Source organism: Canis aureus, chromosome 35 (assembly GCF_053574225.1).
Source record: "Canis aureus isolate CA01 chromosome 35, VMU_Caureus_v.1.0, whole genome shotgun sequence".
NCBI lineage: Eukaryota > Metazoa > Chordata > Mammalia > Carnivora > Canidae > Canis > Canis aureus.
Genome location: NC_135645.1, coordinates 24,904,702 through 24,930,604, shown reverse-complemented (window position 1 = coordinate 24,930,604; position 25,903 = coordinate 24,904,702). Strand labels below are relative to the sequence as shown.

The 25,903-nt window shown below is 37.8% G+C and overlaps 2 protein-coding genes across 17 annotated transcripts in view; one reads left to right on the top strand and one right to left on the bottom strand.

The window, feature by feature from the left end:
- The window catches only part of CMSS1 (cms1 ribosomal small subunit homolog), a 375,896-nt gene that overhangs the window by 17,554 nt on the left and 332,439 nt on the right, over positions 1-25,903 (top strand). The gene's annotated exons all lie outside the window — the stretch shown is intronic.
- The window catches only part of FILIP1L (filamin A interacting protein 1 like), a 295,693-nt gene that overhangs the window by 10,337 nt on the left and 259,453 nt on the right, over positions 1-25,903 (bottom strand). For all 10 annotated transcript variants that reach the window (XM_077884161.1, XM_077884160.1, XM_077884163.1 and 7 more), the window contains one exon: positions 10,756-13,531. In XM_077884161.1, coding sequence (XP_077740287.1) covers positions 10,756-13,531 — 2,776 coding nt within the window. The remainder of the gene's footprint in view (positions 1-10,755; positions 13,532-25,903) is intronic.

Here is a 25,903-nt window from a genome sequence, read left to right as displayed (position 1 = left end):
ACATTTCTTACACTGGTTTCCATAGGTCTACGCATGTGGAAATCTGTGGAGTCCTGAGTGATTACATTTGAGAAACATTGATAAAAGACTATAAAAAACATCTAATAATGGATTATTGCTCTCAAGAGATTATAGTATAGGAGGGATAACAAATAATTATAAAAAGAGGCAAAATAAAGTGCTATAGTAGAGGTACAGAAGTATTTTGGGAACTCACAGGAAGATTGTGAAAAATAAGAAAGGTTTTCCAGAGGAATTGGCACTTGAGATAGGAGTAAGATTTCAATAGGAGAAACAAAAAGAGTATTCTAGCCCTAGGAACAGTATGATCAAGATACAAGGCAAGAAAGCTCATTGGAATGTAGGAGGATGGCCAGTACAGTGTTCTGGTGAGGATATAGAGGTTGTCCAGTTTCAAAGGGAGATGAGGTAAGAGATGGAGACCTGATAGAAGGTTTGGACTTTGGATACTCAGTAATGTAAGTGTAAAGTAAGTTCTGTTTTTGGTGGTGGGGGTGGGGTGGGGTGGAGAGGACTGGAGAATTGCCATGATTGGGAAGATATTGTAGGAAGATCACTAACAATGTGAGTGAAGATTGGATTAGAGATGTGAGGAGTAAATGCAATAGATTAACCACTTTACACTACCATCTGCTTAGGGGGGGAGTAACACAAATAAAAGGGGGAGAGCAGAGAAAAATACCAGAGCAAAATGGCTGACTAGATCAGGGCTGTAAGCAGAAAAGTGGAGAATCTCTCCCAGATGTTGAACTTTGGTAACAAGGAAGGTAGTGGACCATGATCAGAAATGAGACAAAAAACAACCCAAAAGCAGCAGTGCAGTGGGGTGTGGGCACGTGCCAAGTTTGACGTGTAGCTGGACCTCCCATGTGGAACTGTTTGGTGGGCACTGAAAATTGGAGATCTTGCCTTGAGAATCATCATGAGAAAAACTGTTGACATCAGTCAAGTGGCTGAGAACCCAAGGGGAAATTTTAATTCCTCTTCACCTGCCAATCTCTTCTACAATAGATACCTTTACATTCCTTTCCCAGGGCCTGAGAGGTGAGTTTCGTTGGGCCCCATCCTGTGCCCACACCCTCCCGCCCTGCCACAAGGCCACCAGTCATACTGATAAGAGTGGAACTAGTTCTGAGAGCAGCCCCCTGTGGAGGCATTTTTTCCCTGTACTTGCACAATGCACAGTGATTGAGTTGTTATCCAGGCACTGATTGGCTAGCAGGGGGAAGGAAATCCTGCTCCTGCCCTCCAGTGACCAGGCTGGCCCTCCGCCGATGTCGGAGCTGAGCAGACAGATTACATGAACTTGTATTCTGAGGGGGAATCCGCCATCCTTGGCGCAGGGGCACTCAGTAATTACAGGATGCCCCCCCCCCCCCCAGAGCACATTTCCTTCCTCATTGGCAGCCGGAGAAAACCAGGAGTGGGGGCCATGGTTGATGGGTTGGCTTAAAAAAATAGTAATAATTGTCCATTGTTCTCCCTAGACCTCTCATTACCCTTCTTAGAAGCTAAAATCAGTGGCCCTGGCATTTATATTTTCCAAAATTTTTGAAATAAATATGTATTATTCTTATAATCAGAAAAAAGATGTATATAAAAAGAACTGTGTTGCTTATCTGTGTCACTATGACAGATGTCATCCTTCTTCACTGAGATCCTTTCCCATTGACCTCCTCCTTGTTACCCTGAAGGGATTGTTAGGTGTTTAAATGTTTCTTATGTTATGGGCCTTTAGGGGATCTGTCACAATTTTTAGATAACTCCCCTGTCTATACAACTCTAATTTTTTAAAGCCTCAATACTCACTTTTATTAATGAATTCAGGCAAGAACACCATTAAAAGGCAAAGAACAGAAAAAAAAAAATAGGTCTTTTTTTTTTAAGAGAAGGAAAAGCAGCCAACTCACTAATAATGGACAGTAATTTGTTCTTGAGGAATTGTGAGTAGTTTGAAGAGTGGCTGCATTGAATCAAGTTTTTTATGCACTTAATTGTTTATGAGAGATGCTTTGAAGACCAATTTGAAGACTTTCTCTAAAATGTCAACTTTATTTGTGATGCTTCCTTGGTTTATAGTTATTTAATCCGGAATTTAGAGCCTGAAAGGTTGAGCTCTAACACTTTTCCCCCTGAGCTGGGGAGATAAACAGAGCTTCCTTTTTTTTTTTTTTTTTTTTCTTTAAGGTGATTTTAGGACCATCATTCTTTCCTTTTAAGTTATGGTGTTGCTTGAGAAATGGAAACGCTAAATCAGGGTAGACCATCCAGGAAGATTTTCTAGTCTTCTGCAAAGGCAGAAGTCCCACTATGTCTGGGCTAAGTTGGTGGTGCTTGTCTTCATGGTGGCTAGACCTTGATCTTTTGATTGGCTTTTCTGGAGGTGTCAGGTCACTACAGCTACCTACTTATAAGCTTTGATGTGCATGGTTGTGATGCTCCTTCTGTGGAGCATTTTTACTTACTTCTGATGCTTTTCTCTCCAGCCACCTCTGAGCCAATCAGGTACATCATAGTCCAAGCTCATTGGGCATGCTTGGCATTTTCCTGAGGAAGAGGAATTGTGCTTCTCTTTGGTCTTGCTTTCTCCCCTGTCCTATCCACAGCACCATCCCCACATCCATCTTCCCCATGCCTGCCCTTTTATGTGAGGCATGGCCACTCACATTCATTCTTTGTTCTTTCCCTAACCATAACCTTAGGGAGATGGGAGGAGAGCTAGATCCCGCTGGACTATGGTGATAACGGAAGGTTTCAAAAAAGGTAGGGCTTGAGCCAGACTTTTCAGTGTGGGTCATTTGATAAGAGAAGAGGAAATTATCCATATAGAACAGTGGGGAGGAGGTGGGGGATAATCCTGTGTATAGTTAGGGGCATTCCAAGTGTTCTGGCTAAAGTGGCAGACATACTGGACAGAGTGCAGGAATGTAACGTTAAGCAACCTGTCTGTGCCCTTAAGTAATGGAGAGGATCAAATGCATTTTATTGTGCTTCCTGCTTGTACTGCAGTAGCCTCTCAGTATGTTGCTCTGGAAAGAGAATGGGACGGTAGAATTAGATTTGTGTTATAATGTCTCATTCTTGTCACATACTAATAGGACAACCTGAAGCAATTTTCCTTACATCTCGGAATTAAATTTTTTTTCTTCTAAAATTGTGATAATATCCACTTTATAGGATTATTGTGAAATAACAGTGTAGAAAGCATTGTTTCCATTATCTCACTACCCAGAAGCCTTTTCTGAAGACATGGAATGCTCCCTAGCATTGCACTCAAGGCCCTTCACAGTCTAATAGGACAGGGCCCTTCAAGCCTCACCCCTGCCCCAATCATGTCAGCTACAGACACACTGTGCTGCTCATTGTTTCTTGAACATTGCTTTCTTCCTCTCCCTCTTGTCCTCATACCTCTGCTTTTGTGGGCACCTCCCTGGAACACCTTTTGTCCTCTCTTTATCCTAGTCTTCTTCATCTCCAAGCTCCTACTCAAATCTCATTTATTTCTGAAACCTAACCCCCAAAACTCACCCCCAGGGAAACCTCCTCCTCTAAATTCCTATAGTACTCACTATCTACAGAATTCTTTCTCTGTGTTGTGCTCTTAACTACCTTCTAAGGTTGCCCTCAACTCCTGCCCTAGATTCTAAATCTTACTTGCATAACTGCCTTGCACAGCAATGAGTAATATTAGGTGCTTTATAAATATTTTTTTGTTCAGGGACACCTGGGTGGTTCAGCAGTTGAGCACCTTGCCTTCGGCCCAGGGCATGATCCTGGAGTCCCACGTCGGCTCCCTGCGTGCACCCTGCTTCTCCCTGTGCCTAGTCTCTGCCTCTCTCTCTCTCTCTCTCTCTCTCTCTCTCTCATGAATAAATAAATAAAATCTTTAAAAAAATTTTTTTAGTTCATTCTTGTAGGTGATTTGTTGAAGAATGAAGAAAGCTTGTATTCTAATAGAAGATATTTGTGTCTCTGGTAGGTTATAAGCTACTACAGAGGGAATTGAAATTTCTCAGAGAAGACTCTTTGGAAAGCTACACAGTAAAGGGTTATCTCTTAAGTTCTTAGGAATCTTCCTGAAACCCATTTTTCACCCACTAAGGCAAATGTGGTTGGTTTTCTAGACTTCTTTACTTCTCCTGAAAACATGTGAGAAATGGAAAGCTCATCTGAAAACTCTAGAATACTGTATTGAAAGAAACAAAAGTACAGGGTATTAACACAAACATAAATGTTCAAATACACACGTGTTTTGATCCAATCTGTCAAGTTATTGGAAACAATCCTTATGTAACTGAAGTCTTCAGTGCAGATTTTTTTTAAGTTGCTTTGAGGCTTATATTTAGTCAGATTCAAGATTTTCATCTCTAAAAACCAGACATAAGACTTTTCAAATGAGCTGTCAAATTTTTCCCACAACAAGTAATGTAAAAGAGGAACTGGCTTATAGTTAGTCCATCTCTCTAATGCAGTGGTTCTTAAATGGAGCTGATTTTACCCCCCAGAGAACATTTGGCTGTGCCAGGAGCCATTTTTGTTTGTCACAGTTGGGGGATGCTACTTGGCATCTAGTGGGTAGAAGCCAAGAATGCTCTTAGACATTCTAGAGTGCATAGGACAGCTTTCCATAACAAGGAATCATCGATCCAAGCTGTTAATAGTCCTGGGGTTGAGAAACTTTGCTTTCATAAGAAAAGAGCTGTTATATTGAGGATTAAAAGGCTAATTCATAGAATCTTAAAGAGAAAAACACATCTTTGGAGACCATCTAGTAGTTAAGACACCTACAAGTAGGAAAATGAAGAAGAATAAATTTAATTTCTGAAAGGAAACTGATGCAGATAATCAGTTTGTTTATTTACGCCCAACATTATTTCCCAAAGGAATTTTAAGCAATTCAAGAAGGGTGTTAAGGGCAGCATGGGTAGCTCAGCAGTTTAGCGCCACCTTCAGCCTGGGGTATGATCCTGGAGACCTGGGATCAATTCCCACATCGGGCTCCCTGCATGGAGCCTGCTTCTCCCTCTCTCTCTCTCTCTCTCTCTCCCTGTTTGTCTCATAAATAAATTTTTTTAAAAATCTAAAAAAAAAAAAAAAAAGGTATTAAGACTTGGAGAGAATTCAGAAATCACTGGAAGTTAGAACTAGATATCATCTTAGAGATCACCAAGTCCAGTTCTATTTATTTCACAAAAATTAGATGACTTTTCTAGGATACATAGCTGACTAGGAAAGGCATGAACTGAAACCTGATCTTCTGTTTCCTGGCCTCATGTGTTCCCTTCCACCCCATTACTCCACTTACCTAAATCTTTCATTGGTCAATTTCAAATTTCAATTGCTCTGTGAAGCCTTGTTAATCTACTGTAGTCTTGCTTAATCTCTAGTTTAATATATGGATTTAGTTCGCTACTTGTTTGTTGTCTAATACTCTTCTGTTTCTTGCCTCCTTTCCTTCCTCAAAATAATAAACTCTTTAAGGACAGTGAATCTTTTGTCTCCATACCTGCCCCGTGTTGGATAGAAGGTAGGCAGTTCAATATGTCATGATCGGTGGATTAACCAGTTGTGTCCATGTGGTGCTTTGAAGAGAAGATACCATGTATGTCCTTGAGAAATATGAGTGGCATGTTAGTGAACCCATTCCACCTTTACAGAGGCCTAAGGAATGCAGAGTGAGACAGCCTTTGTAGGTCTGTAGGACTTGTATACATCCCTACTTATGCAAAGATGACTAGGCTTTCAAAAGCAAAACAGAACTCAAGGGGAAAAAAAAATCCTAGGTAATGTTACAAAAATATCATACAGGACCATTTGGCTATGGGGGAAAAAGGAACTTACTAAAATAAGAAAACTAAAAAAGCTTTCAAAGCCTGCCTTAATTAATTGGAGAAATTTTATTTCTCTTGATCAGTAATTTTATTTTCAAAAAACAAGTAAACTTTAAAATGAAGCCACAAGTAAAGATTATCCCTAGGATAGCTGACTGTAGCCCAGGGTACATTTTTATGTCACCATTTTAAGTGTAAAAACTGGTGTCCTGAAGGAATGTTGACAGATTTATATGTGCTCCTATATGAACAGTGTTAAAATTCACTATCAAGTGATAAAGTACTTAGAAGTGTTGGCCAGTTAACTGGCTGGGCTCCCCTAGGGATTCCTTACCCTGCAGTGTTGCTTTCGGGGATGCCCACTCTGATACATTTCACTGCACAGTGGAAGGTCCATCAGTTGGAAAGGAAAGCATTTGGAGTTTAAACGAAAATGAATTTAAAGGGGTTTAAGGTTGGGGACTTTGTTGAACCACTTATCTTCCTTGCTCTTTCTTGGCATTTGCTTCATTGTGGCCTAAGGTGAATGGAGTCCTTTGTTTTGGTTCATCCAAACTGCTCTCTTTAATGTGTGTTCTGGACCATTCCCAAGAAATGCTGTAGGGTTATTGAGGGCCTGGGATCTGAGGGAGAAACAGCTTGTAGGTGTCAGACAGCCTGCTACTGCTCAGCTAAAGATTCAGGCACACATGCTTTGCTGCAGTTGTAAAACTAGGAACCTTCCCACCTTATAAAGTGGTAGTTTTAAGTATTTCTTCTGAATAAAAAAAAACCTGATGAATGAGCTTTCTATTTGTCATGCCAGCCACCAGAGGGCAGAATAGTCACACTTCCTTGGACAGGTGTAATTCTGATAGAGCAGGACTCCCGTCCAAACACACTTGCTATTGTTTATCAATATAGGAATTTCTAAAACAGTGGAATTCCTACTTTAGGATGCCTGCTAATCAGCAGAGGAATTTGTTGAATGCGCAGCTTCCTGGGCCCTACCCTCAGAGATCATCAAGTCCAGTTCTCTTTATTTCACAAAAATTAGATGACTTTTCTAGGATACATACATGTATCCAATATACACGTGTGTTGGATTTTTCTTTGAGAAACACAGATCTTAATGTTTTGGGAATGAATTTTTGCCTGATTGTGTATTCTCTTAGGATTGCAAAGCAAAATGATTTTTAGAGGGGAAAAACAACAGAAACCAAGGTATAGAGAAACTGGAATGCTGTTAAAGATCTTTCCCTGCCTTTGTCTACTAAGTTTCAAAGAAGACTCACTCTGTAAAGATTCAGAATCAAAGAAGCCACCGAAAACATGTTTTTGTCTGGAGTTCTACTTCAGTCAGTAATGATCATCAAATGCTTAGGCTTCAAGTCTAAGAATTTTTAAATTAAATATCCCTTTTATGACCATCTTATAGTGCTACCTAATTTTATCCTTTGAGAGTCATGAAGACCCCAAACCTAATGTCTTGGCATTGTGCAGTGTAGTTGTGGAGACCTTCTGAGTAGATTTATGTAATCCTGTCATCATCTTGAATATATAGATAGAAAAAATATATAGAGAGAGACTTTCCTTTATATGTAAAAATCCAGCTATAGTAATGTACAATCTCCTAGTAAGGGTGATGATTTAATTTTTGCTCCCAAGGAACAGAGGCATCCTCCAGGAAAGTTTTGCCACTGTTCTTAAAAGAATACGGAAAATCATTTAAAGCTATGATAGGATGCTGCAGTTTAAAAAATTAAAGAGATAGGGGAACTGAGTAAAATGAAAATTGTTTCTGAAGCTGGCACTTCAGATGAAATGAAAGGAAGATATTTTATCAGATGTGTATAAAAACTATCTTCTGTGAGTCTCTAATGGGCTTCCCTCTTCCAAAAATACAAACCTCCACCCTCATGTATCTCATACGAAGATTTTCCAGTGTTACTTCCTCTTTCCTAGCTTTCAAGGATCTTCTGTGATTATATACAAATGAAAAAGAAGGTTCTGTAAACTTTCAAACACACACATGAATGTAAAAATTTAATTTTGAAACTAAGGACCAAAAATATAGAATTTGTGAATGGGAAGATGCTTTTTTTCAGAATTGATGCTGTCTTTACCATAAATTTTATTTTATTTTTCTTAAGGATTTTATTTATTCAGAGAGAGGCAGAGACACAGGCCGAAGGAGAAACGGGCTCCTCGCAGGGAGCCCGATATGGGACTCGATCCCGGACCCTGGGATCACACCCTGAGCCGAAGACAGACGCTCAACTACTGAGCCACCCAGGCATCTCAACCATAAATTTTAATTAGTAACACTTTTAATAATCTATATATGTTATTAATATGACAGTGTTCCTAAATTCTGATGCTGATATGAATTACCATACTGAAGTAACCTTCCCAGTAGAGGAACCTCTAAAAAAGGTTTAGTTCCTTGAAAGTCCAGTAAACTTCTAGTAACGTTAATCACTTGGGATGCCTATTTATAGCTAAGATCTAGAGCAGATGATGAAATGAGATTTTGTGCATTATAATCATGGAGCACAGGTCCTGTGGTGTTAACTTTATTGTAGAGAATTGTTCTGGCTCACGTGAGAAATTGAATCCTTACTAAATGGATGAGCTATTGAGCCCAGAGTTTTTCAAACTCTTAGTTTACAGATGTGCCAGGAATAGATATCTCCTCAGCAGTTGGGGCAGAATATTTTCTCTTTGTGCTATTGTGTGAAAAAGGTTGGGAAGCACTGCAGAGACTTTGTTCTTTGATTCTTTCTAGTTTCTGTCACACTCTAAAACGTTATGTGTACCCTCTCTTGATTATTATTTAGAAAAGCATCTTAAGCAGCAGCATTATCAATGTCTACTTTAAAATATGTTAAATTATGTAGTTTCTTCTAAAGTTCTAGCCCAAGGTGACTTAAAAATAGTGTTGGGGTGCCTGGGTGGCTCAGCTGGTTAAGCATCTGCCTTCAGCTCAGGTCCTGATCTCAGGGTCCTGGGATCAAGCCCTGTGTCAGGGTCCCTGCCCAGTGGGCAGTATGCTTCTCCCTCCCCCTCTGCTGCTTACCAGCCCCTGCTCCACCTTGCTCATACTCTTTCTCTCAAATAAATAAATAAAATTTAAAAAGTAGTTTTGAAAAACATTTAGACCATCATGTATTTTGTAATACAGTTGGGTCACTGCCAATTCCCAAGATAAATGTGTTTAAACAGAAGCTTTCTCATTCATCACCAGCCTCAGCTTTCATCCCAATTTATTTAATGATGATGCAAGCCCATTGCATTGGTGTTGCAGTTCATCACCATGGAAGTGTTTCTGTCAACAAATCCTCGCTTTGCTATCATGAAATTGATTTTGCAGGGAAAAGGAGGATAATCGTGGAAGATTTCTTTTACTTCTAAAAAGATCTTCAGTTTGCCTGGGTGTCTAAATGAATTGTGTTTAAAATCAGTAATTGGCAGGAAAACTGACCAAACTAAATTAACAGTTATGGGGTTGGAAAAGGGAAACTAGTAATGAGCTACTTTGTCTGAATTTATCTTTTTAATGTGACTTGGGGACCAGAGTATTTAAAATATATTCCTCTGAAAAGTGTTGTTCTCTGCTGTGGAAAGATAGATCATTCTCAAAGAGTCCTAATAAGGTAGGTATCAGAATTCTTAGGATGCTTTGGTTAAGTTTTTCTCACTTACCTTGTAAATGGCATAACAATAATCACAGAAGAAACTTTCCTCAACCAAGATAATGTATGATTTTTTTTAAATATGCCTTTTCTGTAACTTGTGTTTGTAACTATGTTTAGCTTTTATTTGCTTGTTTAGAGGTTGGAGAAAAAATGCAATTACCTTGCAAGCTTCTGAATATAGCCAATTTACAAGCAAGGTAGGAAACACCTACCTTAAATAATTCAAACTGTTTTGGGATTCAGATAAGAAAGAAAAACAAGAATGACATTTTTTTGCTTTGAAGCAGTATTCAAGAGCATATATCATAGTGGCTGATTTCAGGTTTGGATGCAAATATATTTGTTCTATAGGGGTTTTCACTACAGTAGAAATACAGTCAACTCTTGATTGTCAGGGTAACTTGTGTTTTAAAATATGCTTTTTCTCGCTTACTATCACATTTCAAAGCTTTTTACTTTCACCATCAGCTTGTATGTGCTTATAAAAGCAAATTATTTAATATTTTTTATTCACTTGGTGTCAGTAAACATTTATTAAGTTTTCAACATGTGCTAAGCACTTTGCTGGGCACCAGGGATACTGAGATACATCTCAAGCAGGAAGTTAACTTTGCTCCTGAGAGATCTTATAGTTCACTTTAAAATCAAAGAGACATAAATTTTATTTGAACCACTTCCTCTTCCTCTAATAACATGTGATCAGAAGTTGACTGTAAATGGGAAGTGGGACGTAGGTCCTCCTTGCTTTCAAGGAAGAATTAATAGACCTTCTGAACAGGAAATAAAATTATATTATACATGCAAAAATGTAACACAGAATGACCAAAAAAAAAAAAAAATTCAGCAAGCAATGATAAAAATAACAAATTATTTACTGCTTAAAATGTTAAAGTATTTCATCAAGACAAGTTGCAGTGAAATTAATGTGAGTTATGGAAAATGAAATACATAAAGATGTATTTATACAGGTGCAGACTAAATATTTTCCATACAGGTATGTAAATGAAAAGATATACAGTAAGTGCACACTTGATATGACTGTTGCAGGCAACACTTAGTTAGTTTCAGATACTCTTGGATAGTTCATGCACAAACCTTCCCAAAGTACAAGTTCAGTCAGTCTTTTGGGGGATGTGGAGGGATAATTAAAAAGGATTGAGTTCCTTGCAATAATATCACAATAGACTGGATGAGGGTGAGAGTCGTCAGTTATATATGTTACTTACTGTAATTTGTGATTGTCGAGGAAGAGGTGTGGCTGTTGGTGTGATAGTAATACTGCTGGTGACTTTATTGGTGGTTTTGTTTAGTGCCCCATTAGTTAAGCCTTGAGTTCGGTTATCCTGTGGTGGTGTTGAAGGGCTGGCAGGTCTCACGGGGCTGGCTACAGCTTGCATGTAAGGACTTCCTAAGTGAATGTGGATTTTATTATCCTCAGTAGTTATCACACTTGAACTATTGCTGTTTGAACGTTGAAACTGCCATGATGACTGTCGGTCAGGGGAGACTCTGAAAATCGCATGCTTGGCACTGATTTCTATTGGCTCTGGGGAACGTCCCTGCTCAGGAGAGCCTGCTGAACCAGTCATAGCCAAAACCTGAATAGGTGACATTGTCCTTTCTGGAGTTATAGAACCACAAGACTCTGGGGTCTGTGCTCTGGCAAAGGTTGCCATGGTAATTGGGGACATGCTTTGCTCTAAATTCATGAGGCCTTCAGCAGAGGTTTTGGATTTCACCGGTGTTATGGAGGCATTTTGGAGGATGGTTATCCTTTGCTTTGGGGTACCACAGTTTGGTATCACTGCAGTACTTGTGTAAGAGTGAGGACTCTCTGTGGTCGGACTTGTGATTTCAAGAGTGGCTGTGTTTTGGACATGGTCTGGAGTAACTTTTATATGAAGTGGCTGCCCAGGTGTGTGGCTTAGAACTAGATCTCCAGGCTGCATGAAGTTTCCATTGGGCTTAGTTTGTATTTTTCCATTCTGAGGATGGCTCTCCTTAGATTTCATCCAGGGAATCCATAGTTTCCTGTTAACAGGACAGGGAGTAGATGAATTGCATTTGAAGGACAGCACCGATTCCTCGTCATTAGGGTCTTCATCCTGGTCCTCAGTCTCCTCATACAACTGACCATTGATGACTGCTCGTTCCAGAGGAATGAGACTCTTGTAATCGGGTGGCTCATTGTCTACTACTTCTGTCTGAACTTCTTTAGAAAATACTTGAGGGTCAGAGATGATTCTTCCATTGAGACTAGGCCGGAGGCTCTTACTAAAATGCCGGTACCTCTCTAACTCTTTAGTGAGGTTTTCAATCTCTCTTCCTAAATCTCTGTTCCTGTTTTCTTGTTGATTGAGTTTCTTTTGCAGAACTGAATGATCTCCCTGGAGATGACATATCAGGTCCTCAGTTGCCATATATTCATGAATTTTCTCTTTCAGTGCGTCCACTTCTCTTGAGAGGTGCCCTGATTTAGCTTCTTCTTCTTGAAGCCTTTTGAAAAGCCATTGTTCATGGCTGGACTCTGTCTTTTCTGCTAACTTGTACTTATCAAGTTCCATTTTAACATGTTCCAGCTCTTCAGATAAAAATTGAGCTTTATCTCGCTCATTAGCATACTTTCGTTCTAGAGTCTCATACTCATCTTCTGTTTTCATAAGGTCATCCTCAATGGCTTTCATATCCTTTAACTTCAGTCTCAGTCTTTCCACTTCTTGGGAGAGCTCTTTAATCTTATTGTTTTCATGGTGTAATGCTATTGTGGACTTACTAGAATCTTGATTTAATTTGTTTTTTAGGAAATCTTTCTCAATTGCTTCCAATGATTGAAGCCTGTTTTTCAACATATTAACTTTGGACAAGAGATCATTTCCTTTCTCTTCTTCTGCTTTCAGTTTGTTCTTTAGATCATCTCTCTCCTTGGTGACACTGTACATTTTTTCTTCCACATCAGTCTTGGACTTCAGTGCCCTTTTTGTTTCTTCAATTAACTTCTCTGTAACTGTTGTCACTTTATTTTGCTCCATTTGAAGCTGAGAAGAAGCAGCTTGTAACTTATCTTCAGTTTGCTTTAATTTTTCACTCATTGTTTTCCTTTCATCTACCAGCATCACAGTTAATGTTTTCAGTTTAGTTAAGTCCTCTTTTAGGGTGAATTCTGTCTTTTCCAGCCGACTTTCAATGGCTTCTAGCTCTTTGATCCTGACTTTTAAACTTTCCAGTTCTTGAGACAACTGCTTTGTGGTCATCCTTTCTTTTTCTAAATTGCATTTCAGAGAGTAACATTCTTGTTTGCTCTTGTTGAAGGCATCTTCTAATTTGTCCAGAGCCATAATCCTTTTATTGAGTTTTTCAACCTCAAGTTTGAAGTCTTTACTCTGTGATGTTTCCTTTTCGAGCCTCTTATTGAGATCTCTGCACTGTTCCTCCATTTTTATGAGTTCCTCATCCTTCCCTTCCATTTCTAGTACCCGTTTCCTGAGCTCCTCCACCTCAGCCATGATTCCACAGTTTCCATAGTCTCCCTTGTTGATTTTTTCTTTTATATCTTGCAGCTCCTCTTCTGCTTTTCGTAAAGACCTGTTTGTCTCTTCTAACTCATCAATTTGCCGGCTGAGTGCTGCCAGCTTTTGTCGAAGCTGGCGATTTTGGCTGTCCTCATTGGTGAGCTTTGCCATAATTGTTTCTTGGTTCTGGTGAAACTTTGTGGTTTGTGTTTGCAGTTCTTTCTCTAGTCTGGTTGCCTTCTGCTCTTCTTCCTGAACTCTGGTTTCAGCAAGGGCTAGTTTAGCATGTGTTTCCTTCGCACTTGTGGTTAGGTCTTGGATTTTCTGTCTTTGAAGGGCAAGCTGTGCTGTCAGCCTTTGTTGTTCGTCCACCACCATCAAAGCAAAAGACTTTAGTTTGGTCAGCTCCTCTTTCAGGGCGGTGACCCTCTTTTCCTTTTCTTGTTCCTTCTTCTCCTGGGACTTGGTTTCTTGGTCAATCAGCCTTTTTAATCTGAAAAATACAATAATGCATTCTATTTTGTGATTGGTGCTTTAGCAACTTATCAGCTGTGATTAAATATTTGTGTAATTTAAAAATATTTATCAGCTATACAGAATATGGAAAGGAATTCCTGAATTTGATTGGAAAGGAAAATCTTGATAAACAGTTATCTTGCTTTTTTTGCACTCACTACTCCCTCTCTCCCATCCCTTAGTGGAAGAATAAAGACAAAAATAATTGGTTTAAATTGCTTGTGTAACAGAACCAGTAGACAGTCTACCCTGAATGAAAGCTGTAAAAACAGAGTTTCAAGGTGACCTGGCTTCAATACTGGCCTTACTCTACCAGCTGATTAACCTGGATAGTTTTAGCATCCTTGAGCTTCAGTTTCCCAATAATGAAAAATGGAGGCAATAATTATATTATCTCTGGCCATTTCTGAAAATTAAATGAGATAATTCATCTGAGATTCTCTTAATGCTGGCATATAGTAAGCATTTTTTTTAAATTTTTTTTATAGTAACCATTTGATAAGAGTTATTGCTGTTGTCTTTTCTTATTAATGTGGTTATAGTTACATTTATAAAATGTTTTGCTTGTACCATTATAATATGTGACACATTAAGTTTGGTGCTCAATTTATTGATTCTCAAGTTAAAATTTTATTCGCATTGCTGCTTAGAAGTTATACACTTCACTGATGGACCTTTCTGCCAATTAAAATCTGGTTTACACTAGCATAACATTGTGCCAGGACTCCATCACTTCACATAAACACATAAACATATCCCCATAGTGACTAGCAGTTGAATGCGATGAATTGAGAGATATATGAAGGGGTTTAGAGTTTTCACAACATACTGGAAGAGCACAGAGTTTGAAAAAGGAAAAGGAGTTTATTGATTAGAGTCAGATGCTAGAAATGAGGAAGAAAAACTCTACTATCAGGAACATAATAGTTCCCTTGTAAGTGATGATTCTATTATAATGTTACTTTTTTCTTTTGCGTTTTAAATTTGTTGGCATAAGGGATGTCATTTTACATTCAGTATAAATTATCTTTTCCACACACGTTTCTTCTCAGCAATGAGGTCATAGCTTTAAATTTGTGGCACTCTTAATTACATTGGGAATGGGCTGATTATAGAGGATGTAATTACAGCTTTGCAGTATTGTTATACAGAAGCTAAAATAGAATGGAATCCCTGAAGAATTGAACTAAAGGACTTGTCATGGTTGAAAAGTTATATTTGTTTTCTGATCAAGCATAAAGAGTTGATAATATTATATCTTTTCTATTAGGAATGAATTAATTATCCAATACATGTCTTTAATCCTTGCCATAAAACTTTGTTTTTGAAAGTTGTTTAAGGATTTGTAAGGACATTTTAAAAGGAAACTAATTTGGAAGAGTCTTCTTGGAAAAGTCTTTCTTGAAATCCTAATCTGTTCTTTTCTTTAATTACACCACATCAGACGAACATGTTTAAAATAATTGTATAATGTAAGAATTCCCACATTTTTTTGTGGGGAGGATCCACTTTTATTTTTTCCTATTCTAAGAACCTGACAGGAGGCTGGCCCAAGGGCTGCAGCCTGTAAAATTCTAAAGAAGCTGAGCTGGATGCTGGGGTGGGGTTGATGATGATCTCATCCACAGTCTTGGCAAGAGGCTTGCCCATGGCTTCTGGCTCTTTCCAACTCCCTATTTGAGACACCTGACAAGAGAAAGATGGCATCTCCTTCCTTGAATGGTCATGAGACTTCACAACCCACTGGTAGATATGTCCACAGGCAAACTGCTTTGGTGGTGAAATAGTTACAGAAACTTTGGCAAAGTACTTCTTCGTCCCACCTTAGCATTAGAATCTTATTTAACAATTTGCTGAGCATAACTGCAGTGAAATAGTTTCCCCTCTTTACATCACAGTTCTTAGACTTTAACTAGAGAACTGTTTCACAAAAACTTTTCAGGATTTTTTTCAACTTATTAAATAATACCATGTGCTATTTCATTTTCAGGAGAAGGACATGTATTTTCTTAGGATATAAAAGAAGGAAGATTGTTTTGCAATGTAATAAGAAAAGCATTAAAACTGGTGATTAGTGAATCTTGGCAGAGCTCTAACTGGCAAAAAAAGATTTTGAAAAAGTTTAAATTGTTTCCACTTTGTTCATTGTTTTTGGCAGCAAGCATGATGCATCTTTTTCATCATGGTTGCAAGGTCGTGTATCTTTTTGATGGTTTCTGGAAATCAGCTGGCATCTCCTCTGTTTCCAAGCCCCATTTTACAGGGTAGGCACATAAAACTGACAATTTGAGTACATTTGCTCTTAGCAATGTACTACTAGTTTCCTAACAACCTGCTATTTCCCTGGCCAGTCCCATGAGCGAGCATACCATAAGACAGTCAACAGGCTAGTCAGGTAAGGCCTGTCAGGGAGGGAAATCGGAGTTTATATGCAGAAAGAGTTATACTCCCAGCCATCAGCTCAGGAGTTTAGAACCCACAACCAGTGAGAACTGAGGATAGAGAGAGGCCCTGAGAGAACCTTCTCAGAGCCAGTTTGGTGCCTATAATGCTATTACACTCTGTGTGTGTGTGTGTGTGTGTGTGTGTGTGTGTGAGAGAGAGAGAGAGAGAGAGAGAGAGAGAGAGAGAGAGAATTAGAATTAGAGGGGACAGGCTGATTATTCTACTGAATTGGAATTAGCATTTCTGGTAGAGTCAAAGGGCTTACCGTAAATCATTCACTATTTCTTGCCTTATATCCCAAAGCATTTGAAGGTTTGAATTTGAGGTTCCTTTATGGACTTAAAAAAAGCATTTCTATGCAAATTAGCAGGTCCTTACAGGATTTGAAGCTGCAAGCCTGGCTTGTACAAAGTGCCCTAAAGAAACTAATTGTCACACTGCTAATTACTGATGTAGGGATTTGTACATGTATGTGTGTGTATATATGTCTTTTCTTCTTTCAAATGTATATGAATAGTTTTAGCAAATATTTGCTATTGACTATTTTAGACATTCGAGGTCCACAAGCATGTATCCAAAACTTTTGAATGCCAAATGTTTTTAAAATTGTAGTTTTTCAAATTTTAGAAAGGCAGTAAGGAGCATCTATCATATATAACAGCTCCAGCAAGGCCTGTGGCACCACCTCCTAAGCATACCTCTGAATACTTCTGCAGTGAACCATATGAATAGTTACACTGAGTGGGATAATTAAGTAATAAATAGCCTCACATCTATTCAGACTTTGCTGCCAGATGATGAATTCAGATAAGAAGTTTGGCCACAGTTTAGAAAATAAAATTGCATAGTTCTTAGATTTTTGAAATTGCAGACAAGGGATTGTGGATATGGAAAATGAAGGTATAGACTATTGTTGTCTTTTGGGTAAGGAGGATATGAATTAAGGGTCCTAAGCTTGCTTTCTTCTTTAGTTGGATTGGGTTTTAAATGAAAATAGTACCTTAATTTTCTGTCTCCATTACTTTTCTTTGCTTAATAAGGTTTTAGGCAGTGATGCTGACTGATTTTATATGCTAATACAGATTGTCATTGATTCTGGGTTTGCTAGCGAAAGTAGATAAATGATTTTGAGCATTTAACTGGAGTACACGTAATCTTGAAAGCTGCATAGAGGGGCATCTGGGAGGCTCAGTTGGTTAAGCAGCTGCCTTTGGCTCAGGTCAGGATCTTGGAGTCCTGAGTCAGGTCCCCAGCTCAGTGGGGAATCGGCTTCTCTCTCTGCCCCTAACCCTGCTTGTGGTCTCTCTCTCTCTCTCTCTCTTTTGCCCATTCTCTCAAGTAAATAAATCTTAAAAAAGAAAGAAAAGAAAGGAAAGGAAAAAAAAGAAAAGAAAAGAAAAAAGAAAAGAAAAGAAAAAAGCTTCATAGATCTTGAGATGCAGAATGTTTAGATAAAAAATTCATCCCCTTGGAACTGTGTAGTCAAATTACTGCTCCTATTTTCATGAATAGTTCCAATTAAACACCTATTTATGCTGGGATGTTTGCATAATCTATGCTAGGATTTCTCTAACCTCAGCACTATTAGCAGTTTGAGCCAACTGATTCTTTGTTGTGGGGGCTGTGCATTGTAAAATGTTTAGCAGTATCTTTGGTGTCAACCCACTAGATGCCAGTAGCTGCCCTCCTCTCCACACTTGTGACAACCAAAAAACGTCTCTAGATATTCATTGCCCAGTGTCTTCTGGGTGTGAAATCACCCCCAATTGAGAACCACTGATCAGTGAGTGTGTGTGCTTATGGACATTTATATATGTCAGTCTAGACTCCCCATCATTTTGCCTTACTCAGCTTTAATTGAGTACATCAGAAAGTTCCCACCTGAGTTACATATACCCCTGGTAATTATATCTTCCCTGCAAATGTCCTGTTCTTTACAAGTGCTTCTCACAGTTTAAGGTACACATGAATCACCTAGAAATCTTGTTTAAATTCCAGCTTCCATTTCAGTAGATGGGGAGGGCCTCAAATTTTGCATTATGTGAACCTTCCAGGTAATGCCAGGACTATGCATAGCAAGGCTTTACTATTTACATGTTAAATGTTTTGCAAAAATGGTACTATGACTGAATATTAACTCAGCCAGTTGTTCATTATTGATTATATCCCAATCTGTGGACATAGCTTATACTCCTGACCTACAGGGCCATCCATTTTTTTTACAGAGAACATCAGGTAGGTGACCATTACTAAATTAGCTAAAATTTGTCCACACTGATAGAAAAAATGACTCAAAATACATATCACAGGTGGTGGATCAGTAGCTAAATTTTCACCTAAAAGGGATAGTAAATAATTTGAGTTCCAATTTGTGATTTTCCTCACCCAGCCCAAAGATTTAAAATACAGGAGACTGCATAATAGCCACCATTCTTTATTTAGTGCCAATGAGGTACCACCAAGCACTGAAGTAAGTCATCTTACTTACTATTGGTTCTAATCCTCATAGTAAACTTTTGGTTTGGGGATTATAATCTCTCTTTTACAGCCATGAAAACTGAAGTTCAGAAAGGTCAGAAAGGTACAAAGTCCAATATCACACTGCCTTTCCAGGAAAGAACATAAACTATTACCCCAGCCTGGTCCAAACACAGTGTCGTTCTCAAGAAATATTCTCTGCATTGGAGAAATTATCAACCTAAATAAAAATTCTCTTTATCATTGTGCTTGCTTTCTTTTTAGTTCATATCTCATAGCAGGAGTTTCTAAATATTTTATTTTTTATCTCCTAAAATAGTTTTATTATGTACAACGAGTTTGTTCATATAGCATTTCTTTTAGCAAATATTATCTACCTTTTCTCAGCTTCTCTTGAGGTATAACAAATTGTAAGATAGATGTATCATACAACATGATGATTTGGTATATATTCCTACCATGTTAACATACCTATCACTTCACATACTCAGCTTTTGTGTGTGAGAAAAAGCTGAAGTTCTACTCTCTTAGTGAATTTCACTCATACAATACAGAATTATCAACTGTAGTCACCATGTTATACATTATATCCATAGACCTTATTGATCTCTATAACTAAAAGTGTGTACACTTTACCACCCTCTTCCTGTGTCCTACCCCCCCCCCCCCGCACCACCTCTCTACTTTCTGCTTTTATAAAGATCAACTTTTCTTTTTAAAATTCCATATATAAGTGATACCATGCATTATTTGTCTTTCTCTGTCTGGCTTATTTCACTTAGCATAATGCCCTCTAGATTCTCTTTGTTGTTGCAAATAGCAGGATTTCCTTCTTTTTTTTACAGATGAATAATATTCCATCATATATATCTTTCACATCACATTTACTTTATCTATTCATCTGTTGTCAGACACTTCAGTTGTTTCCATACCTTGGCTATTGTCAATAAATCTGCAGTGAATATGAAAGTTCAGGTATCTCTTCAAAGATGGTGATTTCACTACCCTTGGATATATATTCAGAAGTGGGATCACTAGATCATACGGTAGTTTTTAAAAAGATTTCTTGAAGAACTGTGAAAAATGTTCTGTGACAAATGTTGGTATTTTGATAGGGATTGCATTAAATCTACAGATTGCTTTGAGTAATATGGACATTTTAACAATACTAGTTCTTCCATTCCATAAGCATGGAATATCTTTTTCAATTTTTTGTACCATCTTCTGTTTCTTTCATCAAACTTTTATAGTTTTGGAGTACAGGTCTTTCATCTCCTTTGCTTTGGGCATAAAATCCAAAAAATATTGCTAAGACCACTATCGAGGAGCTTACCCCCTATGTTTTCTTCTAGGAGTTTTATATTTTCAAGTCTTCCATCCAAGTATTTAATCCATTTCCAGTTGATCTGTATATAATATAAGATAGTAGCCCAGTTTATTCTTTTATATGTGAATATCCAGTTTTTTCAAAACCATTTATTGAAGGGATCCTTTCTCTATTGAATATTCTTGGCTCTTCTGTTGAAAATTAATTGGCCATATTAGGATTTTTTTTCCTGGCTTCTGTTTTCTTTTTTTTTTCTAATACTTTATTCATTTATTCATGAGAAACACAGAGAGAGAGGCAGAGACATAGGCAGAGGAAGAAGAGGCATGCAGGGGAGCCTGATATGGGACTCTATCCAGGGTGTCCAGGATCACATCCTGAGCCCAAGGCAGACGCTCAACCGCTGAGCCACCCAGGCGTCCCTGTTTTCTGTTCCATTCATTGATCTGTGTGTCAGCTTTTTATGCAAATACCATAGGTTTTTGTTTGTTTGTTTGTTTCTTTTTTCTGTAGCTTTGTGATATAGTTTGAAATTAGGGATCATGATGTCCTGAACTTTGTTCTTCGTTTTCAAGATTGCTTTGGCTATTCAGGGTCTTTTGTGCTTACATATACTTTAGGATTGTTTTTGTATTTCTGTGAAAAATGCCATAGGAATTTTGATAGAGATTATACTGAATCTATAGATTGCTTTGGAAAGCAATATTCTTCCTATCTGTGAACATGGACTGTTTCCATTGTCATGTCTTCTCCAGTTTATTTAATCAGCGTTTCACAGTTTTCACTGTGCAGATCTTTTACCTCCTTGGTTAAATTTATCTCTTAAATATTTTATTCATTCTGTTGCTATTGTAAATGGGACCGTTTTTCTTAATTCATCTTTCTGATAGTTTGTTCTAAAAGGATTTTTAAAAACGACGTACCTCTTAACACATTTTAAAGCTGCTATCTTCAAATTCTTACTCAAAGTTTAAATAACTGCGAAAGAGATATATATTAACATTTGCCATATCCTCTCAAAGTCACCATTGGCAAACCAGTCACCCAAATCAGACATTCAAGAATAGTCTGACTTCATTTTTCAACCTAAGTAAATATGTAAATACACATCTCTTTGGCAACCATTTCATTTCTAAAAGAGATGAAGCATAGCAGCTTGCCCAGAGTTGTTCTCAGATGAAGAAAGAAGCGCTTGATTCCTCCCGTGGTTCTGAAGCTGTTGCTGCTATGCTTTTATGGACCTCACTCAGGAATAAGTCTTTCTATCATTGTTCCTTTGTCTGTACTGTGCCCCAGAGAAGTTTCCAGCCCAGAAAGATGCATTTGGTAAAAGTTTATGTTAGAAGACTGTTTTGAAAGGATTGTTGCAGAACTCACAACACAAACACTTTTTCTGGTAAATCAGTTTTGGAAAGTATATGTATGTGAATTGTGGATGTAGACATTGATTCCTTTAAAGTTTTCCATGCTTACAGCTCTGGAAGTCTTTGTGTATCCTCAGGGTAGGTGCACCCCACTCTCAAGACTATCGTTTTGGAGTACTTACATTCATGTTCAAGTACTGATAGTACAAGATTATAGGAATATTCGCTGAATCCTGTCCAATAAAAACAGGTTGTGGAAGCTGGTTTCATGGATACAAATTGAGGTAGTTAAGTCCAAACTAGCTTAAAGCAGTGTCTTATTACAATTTTTCTTTAGAGTTTCTATTATGGCTTAGAACTGTTATAACTTACTGTGGTTTATCACTATTATTATGTACAATACCAGAGCCTTGTTTTTTCAAAAATATCACATCTGTCATCTTGAATGTTCTTTGGTACTAACCATAAGGCTGGTTCTTTATGACAAATTATACATTCAGAGGGTCTTTTAGTTTTTGTTTACATATACATATGTCAGCACCCATGTGTGACTATATTTTATCTCCTCTATGTAAGACACTGAGTGTAATATTCATCATATAACACATATGAAACAGATGGTTTGTCTAAATGTTCTAATGCCAGTCATACCCATAATAGTTTATAATTTTCACCACCTTTGATTTTGTCTAATTTATGTCCATTACAATCAACCCTCCTAAAATACAAGCTTCTTAAGAATTGGGCATATGTCTGATTCATTTGTTTCTTCTACAAATATGGTACCACAAAGCCCCTTACATATGTAGGGTATCAAATATTTGTTTTGTTTACCAGACTGAGTGTTTTTTGAATGAAGGAAGGAATGAACAAACATGGAAAATACTATATCATTGTCCTGAATAGTTTTATTCACTTTTTAAAAAGAAGATGCTCTAGTGTTTACTATGTGCATGGTTTTAAGTATTTAAGAAAATGAGGTGTAAATGGTTTTTCCCAGTGGTGTTTTCCAAGTACCTTATTGGACTTCAGAAAAAACTGAGACTGTTGCAACATCTGTTCTTCCACCTTCAGATTCCTGCATTAGAACTATATGTGCTTGTTTGTTTGAGAAGAAAGAGCCCCTCACTTTACTTTGGTTATTTCATCTCTGCAAATAAAGGAGCAGTTCTTTTATTTTTTTTTTCCTTACAGTCCAGAACTCAACCAGACAAACAGATTTATTGTACAAGCAACATTAACCAGCAACCAGCAAATGAAATTGGAAAGGAAATATTCATCTATACTCTGACTACCCTAATACATCAATTATGTTTCTACTTTACCAGGTTCTTTTCCAGTTTTTCTGACACCTGGCCCATATAAATAAATGTAGGGTGATTATCCAGCAGTAAAACCAATTCCACAAGCCATTAGTGGTATTGTGTTGTTTCTGTTAGCTGTAGAAATCAATCTGTAAGTAGAGAGCAGCTTCAGAGTCAGCTTAACTTCTCATCTGTCACTTTTAGAAGACACGTACCCCACGTATTATATGGATCTTGAATTTAAGTTTTTGATGTTATGAATATGGCAAGATTTGTTCCTTTGATTTGCAAACAACAAAGGACTATATTTAGTACTGGGGCTCTACTGAGATGAACAGAGGAGGGCTCCTGTTCTCAAAGCATTTGTACACTGTTGGGAAAGAATGAGCAGATCGTTTCCAGGGCAATTCAGTAAAGATTGCAGAGCAGTAGTTCTGAAACTTTTTGGTCTCATGACTCATTTATACTTTTAAAAATTATTGATGACTCTAAAGAGCCTTTGATTATATGATTTACATTTATCAATATTAACTATTAGAAACCCAGACTAAGATTTTTTTAATGTTTGTGTATTTATACACTAAAAATAATAAGCCATTGTATATCAACATGTTTTGTGAAAAATAACTTTACAACCAAAAAACTAAGTGGGAAGAGCTGCATTGTTTCCTGTTTCTGCAAATTCCAATGTCTGGCTTAACTGAGGACAGCTGGTCTCAATTCTTTTTCACACATTCTGTAAGCTGTCAGAATAATGATGTCACAACACATCATGTAGCCTCTGGAAAACTCCTTGTACACTTGTAAGGAAATGAGAGTGGAAAAGATAGTGTTATTATAAAAATAACTTTGAACTTGTAGAGCTCTTGAAAGGGACCACCACACTCTAGGGACCATTGCTCTCAAGGATAGAGAGTTGTAGCATAAATGACAAATAGGTCTTTTTCCTGGAAAAGCCTCTAGTTTGGGCTGTCACCTTCTGCATTGAGTGAACCCTATGCTTCATCCAGATTCACTGACCTAGTCACTGCTCCAAGTGTTTCCATCATTAATAAAACTAGTTGTTTGTTTCCTACCTTAGATATTACGTAGGTGGAAGATCCTCTGCCTTCAATACTTCTCTCTCCATTCTAGAAACCTTTTAAATGACAAAACTGTCTCCATAAGACACTGTGTTTTGTTTGAAACCATAATTTGAAATAAGGCCATGGAAACCACTGAATTGCCTGCTTTTTTAAATGCATCCATCCACAGTGCTGTGATTAGACAGGGTCCTGGGAGGGGACAGGACGTCACGTCCCACCCCAACATTTAATTCATTTCAGATCTTTATGAAGCAGTTACAGTAATCACCTACCATATGTAAGATACTGTGCTTGTTATTTGTCAGTTTACCTTTTTCTGTCAAAACCTGCCTGTATACTTGTATATCTCTGGTCATAACATACAATAGTTTTCTATCAACAAACACATAGTGTGATGATACCAAATTCTGTTTGGTCTTTTCTTAAAATATATGAAATACTGTATCTCTCATTCTAGTTCTAAGTGTGTATAACTTCACTTTGACAGGCCTTAATTTCTATATTTGCTTTTATTCTTCCAGAACTAGTTTAATACATTATATTCTCTTCCTGATTTAGCAGGTTAATTACTAAAGCAGAAACTATATGCATCACACTGTTTATTCATTTTCATATCTGCTTTCATGGCTATACTTTGATAGTGTGGTTATGATTATATCCCACCGTATCTCTTAGCAATTCTTATCCAATATAGAATTTTAATTGTTGCATTGCACGGATAGCAGCTACATTCATAACCATAGAGCTCTAAGCAGTTTGCAGAGTAATTATATGCAGTTCTTTGGAAAGCTTCCTTAGGTTGAGATAGGTTCATGATAATCAGGCCTATAATTTATGTTTCTTTGCTCTACTCCCCTTTTCAATGGGACTTTTCACTGTTTAGTCTGATTTTTAGGAGCACTCATAAAAATAGCTATGACCAGTCTTTTTTATTCAATGTGTGCTGCTTCCTTTTATTTCTCTCACAAGTCAAAGGTTTTTTAAAAATTACAGCTACAGCATACCATAGTCATAATGTAATGCTCAATTCATTTGACTTGGTCAGCAAGATCTAGAAGAACAGTAACACTTTTTTTTGGCATCTCCTAGCTGAGTATGAGTGTACATCTGTGTCTGCTTTATGTCCTTGTTATTGAAGATCCTGTCATCATCACTGAGATCATTTAGAGACACCATAAATGGGTCCAGATCCAGCAAGCCGAGTTACTACTTCCTTCTTTGTGAAACAAGAATTGGGGCATGAAGTGACAGAGGAGGTTTTAGCTGGTGTCAAAGGAATATATTGTAAAAATGGGGCACTGTGAGTCAGGACTTTTCATTATTGAACAATTTTGTTTGGATCCCTAGGGATTAGGGGAAGTGAAGTAATAAGATGCAAATAGTCAAATGACCTATTAATAAGGAGCTTGGGAGCTTTTAGAAGAAAAACAGGATCCTGTGAAACCCTCAAATTGGACAGAGGGACAGGGGTTGGGGCAAATCTCACTCTTTCTTAAAAACAGGGAAAAAAACCAAAGAAACTGACTGAGACCAAGGATCTCTTAGAAAGAAAAACTGCTGAAACCTGTGGTTTTAGAACCAGAGAAAGGCCACTCTGAGAGCTGACAGGCACAGAGCTTAGGGAATAAGGCTGCAAGGAGAATATAGAATATTTTCATTTTGAGACCATAGAATCTGGGCTAGAAAAGATTCCACACCCAATCAAAGGGCCAGGTGGAGACTTGAAAAGGTACTTTAGTTTAGGCCTGGGAGAGGGAACTAACATGGAAGTGACAATAAGGACAGCATATGTAAATCCGTACAAAGATAATTACTTAGAGCTTGAATTATGTGTTGTCTCTTAAGTGCTATGTTGTCATTTAAAGAGCTTTCTAGAAAGAGCCATTGGATGATAGGTGTTCATTTAATACACTAAGCTTATGCCTCCCCATACCCCATTTTAATTATTCACATTTTTTAAAAATCTACTCAAATGGATTTTTCCTTTTGCCATTTACCCCGATGGATTTTTCTGCCTTGCTTTGAATATATTATAGCTATAAAGAAGGAGCTTTTTTTAAAAAACCAATTACTGGGATCCCTGGGTGGCGCAGCGGTTTGGCGCCTGCCTTTGGCCCAGGGCGCGATCCTGGAGACCCGGGATCGAATCCCACATCAGGCTCCCGGTGCATGGAGCCTGCTTCTCCCTCTGCCTATGTCTCTGCCTCTCTCTCTCTCTCTCTCTCTCTCTGTGACTATCATAAATGAATAAGAAATTAAAAAAAAAAAACCCAATTACTGTGAATACACTGCTACACTAAAGAGCCTACTCTTCTTTTTGTGTTCTTACCCTTCACATACTGTGCA